Source organism: Lethenteron reissneri, chromosome 28 (genome assembly GCF_015708825.2).
Source record: "Lethenteron reissneri isolate LAM-NWPU_2019-01 chromosome 28, ASM1570882v1, whole genome shotgun sequence".
Lineage (NCBI taxonomy): Eukaryota > Metazoa > Chordata > Hyperoartia > Petromyzontiformes > Petromyzontidae > Lethenteron > Lethenteron reissneri.
The window spans coordinates 3,037,161-3,056,591 of record NC_083806.1 but is presented as its reverse complement, the minus strand read 5'-3'; the positions used below and the strand labels follow the sequence as shown (position 1 = coordinate 3,056,591).

Sequence of the window (19,431 nt, the reverse complement as noted above, 5' to 3'; positions counted from 1 at the left end):
CCTCCGTGTAAAATAGACACATCTGCAGTAATGTAACGACGTTGTTTTCTGTAATACTTGGTGCAATTAAATTGGGGGGGAAATAATAATTGGCTGGTGGTGAAAGCAGAGGGCACAACGAGTGAATTACAACTGCCCCACCACGGCCTGTCCAATAAAATTCCAAACACTTTCAGACAAATCACCCTGAGCAATGTGCACAGGGTCACCTTTTCAATCAGCACTCGGCTACAAGCGAGAGCCCAGTGAGTGAAAGCTACAAGTCGCAGATAATGAGCCACGGAAACACACAGCAGTTGCTCAGAGTAACTCGATTCATACCGGAGCATCTACACAGGTTTTACCAGCATCAAAACGTCCTTATTGCCATACTACAGGGACACGCGTATCAATGTGAAACCACAGGCAAGACACGACACTCAGAGCTGGCACACAATGCGTTTGCAACGCGGACGGTGACATGAACCAGCAGTAGCGCGGTCGCAAAGGTTCCGGTGTAGTAACCGCACAAATGCGCCGTCTGCTTCAGAGTGGCCATCAACGATCCCATGGCAACATTCGAAACGATGTGGCCATTATGTATGTCACAAATTACTCAACTGGGATCACGAGATTGAACAAGGGCAGGGAAACAATGACACATACGGCTGGGAGAAAAGTGATTTGTACCTTTTGTCTCATTCGTAGCATTTTAACCGTTTAATTTGTACTGCCGGTACCACACCTCCGATTAGCATGGTCGGCTACGTACGGTGTGAAAAAAGTTCAACATACACACATGTGCGTCGCCAGTCTTGTTCGTACGTACCGTCTATATCGTTTAACAATGTCTCATCTGTCCCAAACATGAATTAGCCTTCAGTAAAATAAAATGCATAGAGAATGCATTTTTAGGGGCAGAAAAACAACTGTACCATGAACCAAACACCGACTGCTTTGCATACGTACCACTCAATCCACGCGCCCTGAGCATGAACATCAATCTAAGCGTCGAACAAGCGAATGCGGAAGAATGATCGACGAGTCCCCGAGCAGAGGCCATGGCCGAACGTTTTACGTACGCGGTTCTCGTCGTAGATGATCTGCACGATGCTGCGGTGCTTCGACTCCATGGGCGGAGGAGACACGGGCTTCTCCGGCTCGGGAGACTTTGCCGCCTCCTCCTCCAGCTGTTGCTGTGATCCACACGCGCCCAGGACACGCACACAAGTCGCCCAATACTTATATAAACAGTAAAATTATCAAAAGGCGCTATGTTTCGCAGACATAGCCTGCAGTCGCTTCCCAATAGGGGGCGATGTTACTATCTGTAATAGAAATCGAGTAAATTGTGGGTAATGTTTAGAATTTGGTGAATTTGGACCGTGTCGACGGTCCACAATGGCCTACTTCGAATGACGTCACGGGATCTTTAACGTCCACTGTCAAGCAAACGGCGCATGTTATGGTTAATACACCGGCAGTAATAACAGGTAAAGCCTACGGAATCAAACTGCATACCTCCACAACAAACATGCGAGATTGCATATTACGTTTTAAGATTTGTTTTCAGTCTTTTCCCCAAATGTTATCCCTCGTTTGCTATCGGCATCAAATCACGATATAAATAATTAATTTTCATCTAACGCAGAGCAGTGCAACCATCCTCCATGTTGCAGCCCACAGAAGCAGACATCGAAGTTCTACTTCTGAAACTGCTAATGAGGATATAGATGCCTGCTAAGTGCCTATGGTGTCATCATATTACAACAGTGTGGTTCACTTCTCACAGTGAGGATTCCACATGCAAACATGACAGTGCACACAACGGGAATATACCTGGGAGAAAAAAAAACCATAGCGGCTGGGAGCTTGCATTGCCCATTATAGTGATGCCCGGCAGTGGTGTGGTTGGCATGGGATGGATGGGGCTCCGTGTCCAATTGTCTCTTCTTCGTAGCCTGGCACCTAGGCCCTCTCGGGCCGTCGATGCCACTGCGGTTGCATTTCCAGCACACTCACGAGCTGCGTCACCAGTGCCCAGCGCATGTCGGGTTTACCGTGCGACGGCACGGCCTCCCGCGCCGTCTCCTCTCGCCCACGCACCTGCTTCTTGCGCAGCTTGGCGATCTGCTGCTCCACCTTGGCGATCTCGCGGTCCACGCGGTCCATGCTCTGCAGCAGCTCCTCCTTGGACAGCTTGGACGGGGAAGTGTCCGCGTCCTCCGTGAGTGCCATCGGGACTGCTGGCGGAGACACCGGCTCAACTTTCCCGGTGAACAGCGCCTCCTGACGGAGGAGCAAGGGGAAGGTGGGAACAAGACATTGCGTGCACCGTCCAGGTCAGGTTCCGCACTGGCACAGACGGTAACTTCTCCTGCGGCATTAGCAGTAACGAGGTGTATGCGCAGTAGTAAGGAATTCATTTATCAATTAAGACTTAGAGTAGGTGGCACGTGACCGAGTAGCCACAGCGAGACTTATACTGGATGCGGTATGCCAGATGCAGATTTTTTCTGGGTCGTTGATGTGGATTAGCCCAGATGACATCGAGCCCTGGCGGTATGTCAGTAGGGGTTCGCCCGTACCGTATCCATGATAATCAATTTAATGGGTGAAGCGTTGCTACATGCGTCACGTAATAAAATAAACAATAACCATCTCTGATTTGTTTCACTCCGCACAATACTCCTGTGGTTCAACGTGTTGGACACGTCACCATGTGCTCCACTGCAAACAAAAAACTAGAACGTGTTACGGATTTTTATTTTGTTTAAGTTTTTAATTATATTTTTAATTAATTTGAGTTTAATCAGTCTTGTCTTGCGAGCGCCGGTGTCGATCACGAAAACTCGCCGGCTTTGTAGCTTCAGGCTCCACTGCTTGATGAGGACCTCTCCCAAGCCGTGTCAGTCATGGGGATTGATTGATCATACTTCACCACGCTGGTCAGTGTGGGTGGTTGATGGTCAATATATGTATATGTTACACATTGCCCACCCTTTTAGAATCCACTGCTAGATGAAGAATACCCATGGCCATGTGCCATTGGGGCACAATACAGCAATGTATTTTGCTGGAGTGCCCTCTACTGCTAACTACATAGCCCACAGCCCAGAACAACCTCAAGGCAAGAGCCGAGCAGCGACCTTTATCCTCATCACCGTCAATTACCAACTGCGGCACTGGCGGAGCCAGTGGGGGGGGGGGGGTAATAAATCGGCATTTTGCGACCCCCACTGCCACTGTGTAGCATATTATTACGTGCCAGGGACTCTATGAGATGAAAGAACAATAGTCTGAGTCCATAATTGGAAATAAGTAACGGCAAAGCAGTTATAAGTGACTCATAGAATTGTGCGCAGTTGCGTATACAGTACACGACTTCCCTGAAGGCATTCACCTTCAGCGAGCGCGATGCCGATCATACACGGTTCAAATTCGACCCTCGATCGATGGCTGCGCCATCGCCGCACACGCGTCGAATAAAAAGCAAGGGACAAGTCCTTACTCACTAACAAATCCTATCATTTTTAATTGCTGGAGAGGTTGCTCCCCCTACCTGAAAATCCTGGCTCCGCCATTGAACTGCGGCATCAGCGACTGGCAGCAGAAGCGGTTTTTAAATTGCCAAAGGCAGCGATGACTATCATCTTCATCCATCGTCGTTATCACAACCACCCATCATCATCATACATTTTTATTATCTGCAGATAACCATGGATGAGATTAATTTAGTGCCATGCTATCCACAGCCTTGCTCTGCAGACCGTCCATAACGATAAGATTTTGGTATCATTACAAGAGTCCTTCCCTTATTTGCAAAATATCAGTTAAGGGGAATAAACGTGGATCGGACACATCTGGCAGATGTTAGGAATCACAGATAATAAAACCACAAGAGTTGTTTCATTATGTACAGTATTTGTCCTCTTTTAACTGATGAATCATGCTTTTACTGGGATATTAGGAACATACGTGGGGCATGGCTGCTTCACATCAAAAGCACTGGCACATTATTCTAATTTTCCCCAAAAGCAACTCTGAATGACACTGATACGTTGTGATGTTCCACCAAAAGGCAGGTTCACGAGAAGTCAGATGAATTTCGCAAGATCAAAAGAACCACACTGGGGGATTTTCTTTAGCAGTAATATCCAGCAGTCTTGGAAAATTTTAACTTAAAAAAGTTGACGATTCAAAACTGTCTGTGTCGAATTTCGTTCTAAAAGTTTAAAACCGGGTGACATCACATGCTGCACGTTTCAATATTTTATGTGCACCCAGCACCTCTGAATTTAGAAAATTTACATTTCAGTCATCAGCGCAATTTCTCTGTTGTGAACATGTCAGAGAAATTACAAAAATACCCCAACGGCGAAAGAGACGACGACATTACAGAGCACAGAGCTAACCACTGGAAGTCCAGCGAGTAGCACGTTGCGACGTGATTACTTCTCAAAGTGAGCCTCACCGCTCTTTACAGCTAAAGGTATCTCCCTACAACCAGTGTGGGGAATCTATGGTCCATGGGCCAAAAAAGACCCTCAACCTCACTTGTCACATGAGGCCTACAACATTTAAATAGGTCTCGAACGATATTTATCAATTACTCCATCTTTGCCGCACAAATCTGGTACAAGGAGAGGAATATTTTAACCTAGCAACATTGCGTTTATAACATATGCACGCTAAATCACCTGTAAGGGTGAGGCCTAATTATTTTTCACGTTATTTTAAATAATGATAAGCTGTGCCTTCATGCGAGGCCCGCAAAGGTATGTGAAAGCCCTATTCGGCCCTCAGTCAGAAAAAGGTTCTCAGGCCCTGCCCTCATTGGCTGGATTTAAGATTTGAAAGGCCTCTATGCCCCCGCAACCTCGGGCGCACGACAACCCTCGCTTGTCAGTACTCTCGGTTTCCCCGCACACCTCGATAAGTGCCCCTCACCTTCCTGACGACGCTGGTGGCCGTGCCGTCGAGCGCAGGCTGCGTCGGGGGCAGCAGCGTGCTGCGCTGCATGGCCGCCTCCAGGCCTTGCGGCTGCTCCAGCCGAGGCCTCTTCATGTCGAGGTTGTCAGTGTCCTGCACAGTGCCGGCCGGGCCAGCATAGGGAGGCCTGCCGCTGCAAAAACAAAGACAAAGATCCCCCGTATGGCCTTAACAGACTGTTGGGGCAAGTGTCGTTAGCGAGCACCTATGAATGGCCAACACGGCACACGAGGGGGTGGGTGACCAGCACCACACCCGACCGCCTTTGTCTCCCCAGTGGCGATGTTTACACACCACACCACATGTAACATGAGCATCATCAAGATGATGAAATAGCGGCAAACACCAGAATACACATTCACTTTCCCGTGAGTCCATCCATAGGAAAGTAGAGGGACGAATGATTGAAAGCGTGCCAACAAGACATGCAGCCTCCAGCAATGCCAGACCTATTCATGTGGTGAATCATTAAAATGTCACATTTGAGTATCATCAAGTGAAGAATTGATTCTTTTTCGTCTTGTTTATCCTGTCCCCGTTTGACCCGTCTTCGTTGCTGTGCCACATTAATTTTGCTATCCTAATGCAGGGTTCCTTACTATATTTGTTAGCGGGCCACATAATAACATCACGTGGCCCGTCTGCTGGTGGGTCCTGTGACATCATGTGTAACATGGATAGATGTTATGAAGTCACATGGTCTCAACATCTGTACACGTGATTTCCAGGTCTGTCCTCTCCCTCTTCTGTTTAACTCACTCGTCTTGATGGCTTCTCTGCAGCTCTCTCATTTCCATTTCGTTCACCTCCCATTTCCAAAATTTATATTAATGTTTCTGCGAGCCGTATCTCTCAGCAAACTATAGCTCAGCGGGCGAATCCCAAAGCCCTCCTTCAATGGCCACATCTGGCTCACAGGGTGCCAGCTGCAGAAGCCTGTCCTTACGGTAACAAAAGCGTGTCATTTGCACAAATGAATCAATTCTCACACACACGATTCAATGCAAGTATCATGACCAGGGCCATCGAGACATATTTGGGGCCAGTTATGGTAGTTATGGTTATACTCAATTATTCACCACATTCATTTGCTCTTTGTTCATCAGGTGCATTCATTCATTGGGAAAACAATCTCAGGTCGATGCCTGTGCGTTGTTTACACTGATGCAGTATTTATGCACCAAATTATCACATGATAGAAAAAAAAAATTCTGGTAATTTTTGGGAGCCTCCCTGAGCTTGCCCCCCCCCCCACCTCTCCGCCCCACCAAGCCCCCGCACCTCTCTCCGCTCGGTTGGTACTCCGTGAGGAGGGACGGCCGCCGTCTCTGTTGTGGCGAGCCGAAATCCTGAGCGTGCACCCGGTAATCAGCAGCGCTGTACTCCTGTACGTGCGTAGCACAGACGCAGAGAACAAGAGGCGTACATGCACGGTAGCGTAGTGTCATCATGGCAACATACATCTCCTCACCCGTCAACAACAACAAACACATGTAGAAGAGGTGACAAAATATCGCGTACAGCTTCACTAAAGTGCCACACATGAGAACACTTCTCTCTCCGCATGACTGGATGAATAGCAACTTATAAGCCTCCGTCCCAATCAGTTGCTCAGTGAAAGTGCTTCCATTGATAGGCAGACAGCTTCAATGCCTCAGATACATTTTTAAAGTTCCCAGTGGTTCACGGCGGTGAGGTTAACGGGCTGATCTGTATTCGCACAATCGAGTGCTGGGCACGATCTGCAGGCGAGGATGCCGAAACGTGGCGACAAGCCGAAAAACGCAGGAGGAACGGGGGGGTGGGGGAAAGGGAAGGGCGACACTGCCCGCGCGAGGTCACACACCTGTGGCTGCCGCGTTGTCTGGTATCCATACTGGAGGGAGGCGGTGGGGTAGCGTCCGGGCTCAGCGGCGAAGCCAGCTTGCGACGGAGGAAAAGCCGAGCCCGACATGACTGCTGGGAAAGCGCCTTGTACCGGGGCCGTGCCGGGGGTGGGGGTAGTGGGCCGGGTGCTCGCACGCTCAGCCACCAAGTCCAGGTGGCCAAAGGTGTTTGCACGAGAGCCCACCCCCCCTATGCGCACGGCGAAGCAGCTCACCACCCGCTCCTCCTCCTCTGTGGTGGCACCTGGGGGGGGAGCAATACAACCGCACAGGACCCATGAGTGGTGTATATTCATGCCATTCTCCAGCCCAGGCAGTACCGATCAACCCCGTGGCTCATGGACTACGCGCGAGTTCAACTCTCCCCCGGGGAGGTAGAACCACGACCATCTCTGCTACCCACGATGCCTTACAAATCCCCCACAATGCACATCACGGTTCAAGAAACAACGGGACAGGATAGCAAGTGACTAAACTTCCAACGATGCACGGTGATGGTAAGCCAAGTGAAGCGAGTGCGTTCTATAATCCGTCGGTGATCGATGCTCACGCCGCTATGTCAAATTCCGCCACCGTGTGCCATTGCCATGGGCGGCCTCGCAAATGGACACACTCCAACGCAAAGCGGCGACACTGAAACACCCGTACGAGAAAAGGATCGCACGCACCATGCGAACACGGGCCAGCCAGCTCCCTATACACTGCAGCTGGCAAAGCTCGCAGTGTGAAATGTTGATGATTTAGACAAAACCCGCACAATACCACCCATACATGTACAACCCTTTTATCAATCCCTCCTGAAAAACGTCTTGAGACTTTCCTGGGTAAACTGTTATAATAATCATAAATAAATACACTGCTGGATCAGGGCCTCCTCAACTCCACGTGGGTCGTGGAGGTTAATGACCATACTTCACCACGCTGGTCAGTGCGGGTTGAAGGCCTAGCATAGACGATGGAGCCTCGTACCATACAGCAGATTATGTAGCAATGCCCTCTGTCCTATAACACCTGTGGCCACCCATCCAAGCACCACCCAGGCTCAAACCCGCTTAGCTTCAGATACCTGCCGAGATCTGGTGCATCCAAGGTTATTTAGCCATTGGCTCAACTCCAAGTTACTTAGAAATATAGAATGGATGAAATATGTCACAAATCATTGCATGAGTGTAGAATTTCTCATGCCTTTAGTCCCCCACAGAGCATATTCTGTATGAAGCCAAGGTGCCAACGCAACCTTAAAAAGAAATTGGCCAAACGTCAAAAATGCGGGATCCAGCTGAAAGAGAGCTTTAAGACTTTGTGATGCTTTCCTTGACGGATAAATTACGTGACATGATAATTATTGACGCAACGTACGGGGTATCGCGCAAGATGCAGGCTGTCGTTCTGCAGGCACTCACCAAATTGCAAATGTCTGTTTTACAGAAACAACAAAGGGCAGCCTATTTATAGGTGCACACATCTGCCACACAGCTACCAAGAAAAGACACAAGGACTTCAGATTATCCAATCCCACCATGACCTACTTTATGTAACGTGGGGCTTGTTTACTCACTGCCAGCAAACGACAGCAGCCGCTCATCGTACAGTGCGACACCGTACAGTGTAACGTGCAAAAGCCAAGGTGCACCTGCCCGGTATTCATTAACCCCATAAAGGATTTAAAAAGGCTTCCCAAGAAACGCATAAATAAGCAATGCTTTGCTTCCGATGAGTGTGATCCGTGCGCCTGAGCAGGTCAGCAATGAATACCATTGCCTGCATGTCAAGGATTCAAGTCACAAGCTCGGTTCACAAACGCAAGGCGACAGGGCCAGGCCAGAGCAGCCATCTCCGCAGTCAGGGCACGAGCATTTACGTGGCTGCACGCCGACTGCGTTCACACGGCCCCAATGGGTGACGCACACGCAGTGGTCTCACAGCAACGCAGCCGAGCCATGGCCAGGGACGCCACACACTCACCAAACACTTAACACACACACAACACACACACCATGCACACTCAACACAAAAACGATGCAGATTCAAAACAGTGATGCGCACTCGACACGAACACACAGTCACACATTCAAAACGACTTCCCGCACTCAATACACACGCACCACTCACTGAACATGGCCACATACACATACAATACACACAAGCACACCAAAATCAATGTAAACACAACACGGAATCCACATGTACACATTAAACATTCTGTACGATATGGTGCTAACAAACTTCAAACATTCGACATGGCCACACCCTACACATTTAACACAGCAACACCACACACACTCGACACAGCCACACAAACACACTCAACATGACTAAACCACACATCAACACAGCCGCACCAAACTTGGCCACACCCCACAACCAACACAGCTACAACACACACCACACACTCAACATGTTCAGACCACACACATTCAACAAAGAATACACACACGCACTCAACACAGCCATACTACGCGTCTCCATATCACGCACTCACACCACACACACTACACATGCCCAGACCACACACATTCTACAAAGAATACACACACACTCAACACAGCCATACTACGCCGTCTCCATACCACGCACTCACACCACACACACTCCACATGTCCAGACCACACACATTCAACAAAGAATACACACCCGCACTCAACACAGCCACACCGCACCCTCCAGGTGGCCACACCCTACACACTCAACACAGCCACACCACACACTCAACATGGCCACACGGCCACGCTAGAAAACCCGCATGCACTCCCAATGCGCGCAACGCACTCTGGGTGACGACACAAAAGCGAGGCATCGCATATTCCAACGGAATGCACCTCGGCCTCAAACCTCAGACAAAACTACCCAGCCAAAAACGTCAAGGGCCCAATAAGGTTTCTAAAAATCGATCAATCAAACCTTAGCGGATTAGAAAACTTCTCCATGTATCCATCTGCAGTCTACAGGGTTCGGAGCAAAAGCCTCCCAGCCTTTGCTCCCAGCCGGGCTGTTCACAAACTATCATCAGGCGTGGCTGCTTAAGGCGAAGTGAAAGTCACTTAATACATGAATGAAAACATTTACCGTTGAAATTATTTGGTTACGGGGAGCCTGACACATTTCCTGGGGGGTGGGGGTCCCCTGACCTGAAGTAGCTCATCTGCGTACCCCCACATACATAGAGTAATGTTCACAACATATCACCACACATACTGTGCACATGCGTGTATGTGCGTGTATCAGATGGTGTGGAGAGTGGTAGTGTGCGCTACGAACCCGGTGACCAGAGTTTGATTCCCGCTCAAGGCCAGCACCTCGCCTAGGTCAACTCAACCTCAAATTAGTACTTAGTGTGGTGTGTAAAAACAACGCCACTGGGGAGACAAAGGCGGTTGGGCGTGGTGCTGGCCACCCACCCCCTCATATACCGTGTGGCCTTCATAGGTGCTCACTAACAGCACTTTCCCCAACAGTCTGCTAAGGCTACACTAGGGATCTTTATCTCTGTGTCAGACGTTTCACCATTCACAACGCATCCTCTCTCAATCCCCCCACCCTAACCAGCGGCACGATGCAAATAATGTGTGGGTTTCATTAGGGTTGTTAAACTGAAACCGGTAAACCGGCAACCATTTTCACCATTGATTACCGGTTTCCGACCATCAGGAATGGGTAACTGCTGCCAGGGGAATGTTAGTCATGATGAATGCACGGATTTCAGAATCACAGCCAATTGTTTCCACTGCTATGCCGAGAGATGGAGTTGAACGGTGGAACTCTGGATTGTCCAGTGTGCTGCTAACCACCATACCGCACCTCCAATTAGCACGGTTGCCTACGGACGGTGTGGAAGAAGTTAAACATACATACATAGCGACCACTGAGGCAGCTCCCTTCGTTTCACAGTTAACAGGTAAACATGTTGTGTGTGTTGATGTAGACGTGCGGCAAACCGGTAATCGTCTATTTTGCTGCATTTTTTATTTTAGTTAACGGTCATGAGGATTTAAAAAAACGATTGTAACTGTAGGTTTTATTAAACAAAGCAGTGTTTTCCTTGAACGGCTAAGAAAAACACACACATGCCAATACTGTACTGGTTATGACAAACGGGTAAGTACCTCTAACAGCAAACCGCTGTAATTGTTCCCTCATCGTATATATAAAAATATTCAGTCACGACAACCACCTTCACCTAAAGTGAACCTGGCCACCCCGTCACAAAACCACCCTTTCTTATTACGCTCTCACTGCAATTAAGTCTCCGGGTAAAATAATAATAAGAAGAAAACCCAACTCCACCAGGCCACGGCTGAAAGACGAGAGGGGGGGAAAAAAACGGCGTTTCCGCACTCACCAACAAGCGCCGGCTATTCAGGCTGCCCACGGCGGCGGCGGTGGTGGTGGCGGCGGCGCGGAGCGTGCACGCTTCAGTCACGACACTGTGGTGCGTCACACGCGGTTACGGCGAGCGCCGTGCACCGACTCCCTAGGGAGCAAACGTCAGCGCTGCACCCGGCGTGACCACCGCGTCGTCACCGCTAATATGGCTGATCCCGGCTCTGCAAGCCCCCCCACACGCTAATAATGAACCTTCTCGCAGAAGCTCGTAACCACACCAATACGAAACACTCTCACCCAAACTCGGGGTCTATGCAGACGTAAGTGAAATGCGTAACTATGCCTGGTAGTATTTCAATTCGGACGGATGGAGCACCTATTAATCCACGCACAGACGTCAGTCTTCTGACAAAGCAGGAAGCGCCTGAGTTGGGAATCGAACCCAGGCTCTTCTTGCTGTGTCGGAAGACTGATGGTTGTCATTTAGGAAAAATGTAGAGACAGGACATCTGCAACATTAACAGTTAACGGAAGGACGCTGTCTGCTGCCGCCCTATCACCAGGAGGCGGCATTATCAGCACAGATGCTGCACGAAAGATAAGCGGGTACACGCTGACAGGCTCCCCATAGACACTGCTGGGCCACCTGGCCGAGGGGGCTCACACAACACCGTGCGAACCACTGTGCCACCGAGCCCCGGCTCCTACAACGCGCGCTCATCGGAAATAAGAATCAATGAAGCGAAACAGCGCAACTCCACGGTACAGGAGGTCAGGCCAAGGGCCTATCCGAGGCTAATGCCGGCACTGCAGCAGCAGTAGCAGCATTAGCAGCAGCACTGTAGCGCATTGCTTTTCCTCTGCTTAAACACACCGTTGCACCAATGAAACACCCAACACAAGTGCGCTGTCCCACTGTGATGAGGTCGTTTGTTCTAAATTGGGACAATAATTAAATTATACAAGACGCATTACAGTATTGTTAATAAATGCTGCTAAGTCGGTAATGAGCTGTGAGGATATTTGTTATGCGTGGGACAATTCATCTGGTTAGAAATTGACTCATGATCACAAATAAAATATTTACCATTTTTCAAATGTACACAAATTGCAAGCACATGTTATCGTTCAGCTGAGAGATAGACAATACGAATGCCAGTGCAATAGAGACAAAAATAATCAATTCTGGAATCATACTGTGACTGCAGCAATATTAAAATTCATACAATCGTGGGTGGGTTCAATCACTAATTACCTAATGTTTATCATCTGCAAGCTTAGAAGACTCTACAGCCACCTCATCCATTTAACTGTGGAAGCACGGTTAATTAGGGGTTAACGAATGTGGGGATGATGGCGAGCTGGCGCAGTGGTGGCGTGCGTGTATGACGCGTGTGGCGTGATGCTTGCGCCCGCTCAGGGCTCTCTCCTCCACGGGAGACGCGGCCACTCGAGAGGCCCTTTCACACCACACCACGGCCCCCGCAGACCTTCGCATAGCGGTCGCTAATGGCCGCGTTTTAATGTTTTTTTATCCGTCGGTGTTTCTGACGCCAGACCCATAAATAGTCGTACAGTAATCAAGTAACCCGGAAACCAGTAGAGCGTCACGAAACGGACACATGTCTATCACTGCACTGATTGTCTTTTTCCATTAAAGGCAAGATGACAGACAGTGGCGAGAGGAGAGGATAATTAAAAATTCTTATCCCGTAATTACAGGTGACCGGGTGGCTCAGAGATCGCCCTGCTGAGATGGCTCTGCTAAGACGCTGGGATTGAGCCAGACAACCTGCCCGCGATGACACCGGGTTCTCAAGTGCAAGGAGTTGATGGTCTCCACCCGACCACCAATAACTGCACACACACAAAACAAACTACCACATTAAATTTGGTTTCGCAGTCAAAGTTGCTAAATACCACCTCTGAGAATTATTAACACCGGTTTTGACTATTATGTGACAAATACTACTTTGCAGTAGAGTGGGAGGGAAAGTGCTGCCCCCTAATGTGTGGATCAGAGGTTACTTGAAGGGATGTCAGGAAAATAGTCCTTGAACATAGAGTGGACCATTCTCCAACATGGCATGATGCACTGCTCTATGATATAGCACAATTAGGGCAACCAATTTGGGGAAAGACAAAACACGAAAACATTTTAACAAAGCCTATATCACTGGTACCAGCAGGGAGAATACAACGGCTGTAAAACAAAGGATGTGAGCGCTAAAGTCTGGCAGTGTCGTTTGTTGGCAAGAACTCAACGGTCAATATCTTAGGTAGAAAGGACTGCACCATATTTTTTGTGCGTTTTGACACATAAACATGATGACTGTATACAGAACTATTAAACATGGATAATCCTACAATGCAAACACACGAAATGGCCCCATTAAGTCATGCACTGCAAAAGGCAGGCCTCACACATGGCAAAAAACAAACCTTACTGCTGCTGGTGCTAGTATCATGCCACATCAGGTGTTGAAGTGAGCGTTGTGTGGCATGCACTACCAATGTGCGCCATCGCTCTTCACAGAGGAGGATGTGGCTACAAGCGGCGGTGTGCGTACTCGCACGTAAACCTCGTGCGTCGCACCCCGGCCTCGCTCCCGACTCGCTCGCGCCTTCGCCAAACCGGTCCAGCAGCATGGCCACAGACATCACAACAAAACACTTGCCACGGCTCCATTCCTGGGGAAATCCTAGTCACTCGTGGACAATAACAAAAAAGAAACAATTTAAATGAGCTATCCCGTAGTTCATATGAACACTGTTTTCATTTCACTTATTCGTGAATAATTTGAAACCGAGATAGTTTCCCACATTTCAGCAGACCCATGACTACACAGACAATACCTGGGCTCCACAGAGTTCCTTTTGGACCAATCACCAATGGATGAGTACAAAATACAGTTAAAAAATGCCTCTATTTCAACCACAACATTAACTCAATTAAAGCATGGAGTACACACAATTTTGAGTTTGGACAGACATTTCCAACCGCAGCAACTGGGAAAAAAAAACATTTAAATACCAAGTTATATTGTAAAATGGTTTCCAGTGTATTAGGTCAAAAGGTCCACTTGCATCGGGCCCTTTAACTAGACCCACACCAAGATTCACACCAGAGATCCCCCGTCTCTTTTACTGGAGCCACACCATGACAGCAGTCTCCGTCACTATAACATTCACAGCACACACCTCGTCTGTTTTACCACAAAATATTCACAAACCACACTCCGTCTCTTTCACTATCTCAAGACTCAAAGTACACACCGTATCCTTAATCATCCACTCACATCGTACCCACACCAAAACCCCAGCACACACCATTTTTCCTTTCCCAGTCACTCGTAGCACACATGCTTCCCAAAACGCACAGTACACACCGTCTCCTTCATCAAACCAATACCGACAATAGAAATATACATACCCTGGCTCCGTCACTGGTTCCACATCAACACTCACAGCACACACCCTCCTCTCGACTTCATTGGATCTACATCGACACTCAGAATACACACCCTGTCCTCTTCACCAGATACACATACACACTCATAACACACCGTTTTCTTTACCACCCAACACTCAACACACACGCGGTCTGCTTCATCATCCAACGCACACTCCTGTTCTCCTTGATCACCCAACAATCACAGAAAATAACCTCTCCCCTTCATCAGACCCACACCAACACACACAGCACACACCCAGTCTCCTTCACTGGTCTCACACCAACACACAGGGCACACCCAATCTTCTTCACCGGCCCCACAGCAACACACAAAGAGCATACACAGTGTCTACTTCATCAGACCCACACCACCACCCACAACGCACACCCTTTGTCCTTCACCAGACCCATCCCACCACTGACATTACATAGACTGTCTCTTTCACTAAACCCACCACCACACTCACACCACACACCGTGTCTCCTTCAGATCCACACCGACACTCACAGCACACACATCCAGTCTTCCTTCACTGGTCTCACTCCAACACACAGGACACACACCTCGTCTCCTCCTTCAGACCCACACCAAACACACAGCGCACACCCTTTGTCCTTCACTGGTCTCACACCAACACACAGGGCACACCAACACACAGGGCACACCAACACTCACAACGCACACCGACTCTCCTTCACCAGTCTCACTCCGACACACAGAGGGAACACAGTGACTTCTCCTCGAGACCCACACCAAACACACAGCGCACACCCTTTGTCCTTCACTGGTCTCACACCAACACACAGGGCACACCAACACTCACAACGCACACCGACTCTCCTTCACCAGTCTCACTCCGACAGAGGGAACACACAGTGTCTTCTCCTTCAGACCCACACCAAACACACAGCGCACACCCTTTGTCCTTCACCAGACCCACCTTATGACTCCGCACCCACAGTCCTCCTTCAGACCGATACGAACACACACAGCGCACACACACCCTATGTCTCCTTCACCAGTCCTACACCAACGCTCACAGTACACACCCTGCATCCAGGCCTCCTTTACGAGGTTGACACGGAGACGAGGGTACCCACCCTGTGGCTTGCCCTCACAATTCACCCGTGCTCCCCGAGCCATTATTTCATTGCCTGGCCTACATTTCATGGGCCTTCGTTCCATTTTTCCACCAGGAAATCCAAAAACACAGGAATGATGTTTCTAAGAGATTACTCTTCGCGGTATGTGTACACACCCTACAGCGGCGAGCTGGACATTTAAGCCAGTCAATATGTGCATTCTTATACATTTTATTAAAACCTAACGCGGGCGCATTATCGCAGCTCTTCGTGGAAGACCGTTTGGCAGATATCATTACATTCCGAGCCTCGAGGCGTTGTTATAAACACAACAGCCGTAAGTGCTCGAGATGTGTGTGGATATGGTGTTGAGAAGTGTCGCATTGTTTACAATGAAATAAAATAAATAATGGCGCAACACCCCCCCACCCGCCTCCCACGCCCGCCTGCTTGTGCCATGGGCTCGGATGTTGCTAGGCGACTGCCTTTCCGTCGAGGCCACAAACATTATGAGCGTAAAGGCTTCGGGACGGACGCACGCACGTACACACGTACCACTCTCACTCCCGGCCTGGCTCGCAGCAGGATGCGTGACGTCTCACGACGGCGTTCGTCACCGCCAAAACACAGAAAAACATTTCGAGAGGATCCCACACTTGAGATATGTTTGGAGGGGGGTTGGGGGGCACCACAAATCGACGTTATCCACCAACCCTGGACTCCAGAGCACTGGATTACAAGTCAGATGTCTGTGAAATCTAATAAATTAAACAATGATTGTAAAATAATGGCCCTTTTTAAATCCTTTATATTAAGTTCGCTTGCTTGCGTGCGTGCTTGCTTGCTTGCGTGCTTGCTTACGACCGTGCAAATATTTCGGTCGTTTTTTAACCCACTTCCCGTGATCCAATCGAGCTGACATTTTCCACACAGACTCGTTGTGCCAGACAATTAATGTTCGTGAAAAAAGAATTCTCAAAATTTTACACTTTTTAGGCAAAAAAACCAATATTTTACATATATTCAAATAGAACTCAGTCATGGCTTTGGCTGAACGTCACAGTGTAGGAGCCCAGAGCGTAACCCCTCCACAGGCCGTGGCGGAGTAGCGCAGTTGGTAGCGCCCTCGCTTCCCATGCCAAAGGTCGCGGGATCGATCCCCGCGTCCTCCACAGGCGAATATATTTTTAAATCCTTTATATTAAGTTCGCTGCCACGCATATAAAGGATTTATAGTGAAAAACTTTGTTTTTACGGGTTATACTTATACTTACTCCAAGCCCAGATAAACTGGTTTCCAGAAACCCATTATTAATTATTATCATTGTTGGAAACGTCATTAACCACCCTTGTGCCTCAGGTCAAAAGGTCACCACAAACAATAACACCAATGCCACCACACGTCACCATCGCTTCCTTCCTTTTGCCAGATTCCACAACTTATTGTGCAGATGACGTGCGTATGACCTGCAAGGGGTACAGCAGCCTGGACATTTAATAATCGGCTCTGTACCTTTGATGGCTTAACTGAAAGCAAGGCCACAACTTTGACGACAATCGTTTGAATGTGTTGTAAAAAAAATGTTACGTAACACTTGACTGTAAATAAACAGTTCTAAAAGTAGCAACCGCTTTTGGCTTCATCAAATAAGATTGCGCCTCCTGGCTGATACGTCACACTGTACGTGCCAGGAATCCATCTTTAGGTGCTTTTGTAACTTACCATTTAAGCATGTTTGCTTGGTCATGACGTCAAACGAAATGGGACCTTAATTAGAGCTTGAATTCTCAGGGGAACCTACTTCTAGAACTGCCCAAGGGCTGCGTGAATGACAACCTTTGAAGCAATCTCTTTTGGAGCTGGCTAAGAGCCAGCCAGGTCAAAAACCATAACAAACCACCAGCCACTGGGGAGCTCAAGGATATTCACTCGTTCTAGACATGGAAAAACTTACACTGTGCTTGACTACATCATAAACAATCATGACAGTAGTACAAGTTGGCCTTGGAATGGTAATATTAAACATTTTAGTTACACTTCAAAGTGTATATACATCTTTAAAAATGGCAACATGCTTATTTTGGAAAATCAAATTCCATGTTTTAGATTCACGATTTCCCAGCTAACAAATATTACCAAAGTACGGACGCACAATAAATACTTATGTGACTGTACGTACCAAGGGTTATTTAAAATATTCTCCATAGTCAATCCACTGCTGGATAAAAGCCCCAAAAGTATGCCCGCCATCTCACATGCTCCTGCGATGTAACAACCCACTGAGCGCCTGCACACAAGCTGATTCTATCGATACAAATTTTAAGAAAAAAAACCCCGTCATTGTCAAATGAATGTCAATTTTTTTTTAATTGACCAACAGCGCTTCCTCAAATATCAGATGACCTTCTCGCCAAACGACGTCTTTCTGTTTAGCAAGAGAAAGTAAATGGATTTTAAATGGAGTTATTAAAGGTGGAACGATTCAACGCCTCCCCTCCACCTCAATTTGATGAATTGTTTCGAATTCAGGGTCGCAATTCCGATTCAAGAATCAATTCTATTTTTAACATTGTGCCGAATGAATGTAGTGGCCGCTAGTTACTGCCGAGGTTATGAGAACCCACTGTACAGAGCGTATCCATACAAATGTGACCAAATTCAATGCTACACGTCTGATTTGAAGAATGTATCATTGAGCTCAGGAAGTTAAATTCATCTGTGAGTCATTTATTTCCAGGAATAATGTTAATAACCGACACATAGTGCTGAGCCCATGTATACAGAAACATATACAAAGAGACCTCCAACTACCACTTGAGTAAAATACAATACTGAATTGACTCAAAACCTGATTATTTTTTACAAACACATTTTCCCATATTCAAATGCTCTTCACTCACCTGCGATACTCACTAATGCTAAGAATCCCATTTCGCTTGACAGTGAACACTTATCCTCACTTTTTTATTGGACAGTGGCACTTACCAATTAAGGTAGAGTAACTGTAGAAGTAAAAGGGGTAAATAAATCATGCTCGCAGCACTGGCCAAAGCATCACAATTCTCTGTATTCATACAAGGCCGTTTTCACGTGCAGTCATTTTCCCACAAGACCTAGGGTTCACACGGGGTCTTAAACAAGGCCAAATATCCCACCAAATGCAAATACCATGCAATTACTCTACACTTCCAATTACTGTAACCTTGAAATAATGGGTTAAATTGTGGAAAGGAGATGTGGTCAGATTCCGGCAAAGCTTTTCGATTGCACCAAGCAAACTGCACGCGTTGACGCATGTTTCGGTCAATTAAATCAGGCGAAAAACGAGCAACTCCCTTGTCGAGTTGCAAGCTACCAGCCACATACATCACTTAAGAAGACCATGGCACCGCAGTCACATGCACGTACACACTGCAACAACAACACCAGCACGTGCTGCTCACTGCTGCAGAAGCCCTCATTCCCACCACCATCTCAACCATGTCATTCCTTCAGTGATGGCCGCTACTCAAGACTCCTTTAAAAATGACATCCCTTCTTCAACCGTACCAGGCCACTGTCCAACGATTGAGTACTTCACAGAGGACTATCTGGGAAACTGTTAATGAATCCTTAAACTCGCACACATGTTTTCAAGGTCCATTTGATGCACAGGCCAGGTCGTACTGACAGAAAATGTTGTTGTAAATGTTGTTGCAACAATACAGCAAATA

The 19,431-nt window shown here is 47.9% G+C and overlaps 1 protein-coding gene across 13 annotated transcripts in view; it reads right to left on the bottom strand.

Moving 5' to 3' along the window:
- Positions 1-19,431, bottom strand: part of NCOR1 (nuclear receptor corepressor 1) — a 66,605-nt gene that overhangs the window by 44,712 nt on the left and 2,462 nt on the right. For all 13 annotated transcript variants that reach the window (XM_061561737.1, XM_061561741.1, XM_061561740.1 and 10 more), the window contains exons 2-6: positions 6,818-7,101; positions 6,253-6,356; positions 4,930-5,104; positions 2,086-2,268; positions 1,062-1,175 (exon numbers count right to left, since the gene is read on the bottom strand). In XM_061561737.1, coding sequence (XP_061417721.1) covers positions 1,062-1,175; positions 2,086-2,268; positions 4,930-5,104; positions 6,253-6,356; positions 6,818-6,925 — 684 coding nt within the window. In that variant the 5' untranslated portion in view covers positions 6,926-7,101. The remainder of the gene's footprint in view (positions 1-1,061; positions 1,176-2,085; positions 2,269-4,929; positions 5,105-6,252; positions 6,357-6,817; positions 7,102-19,431) is intronic.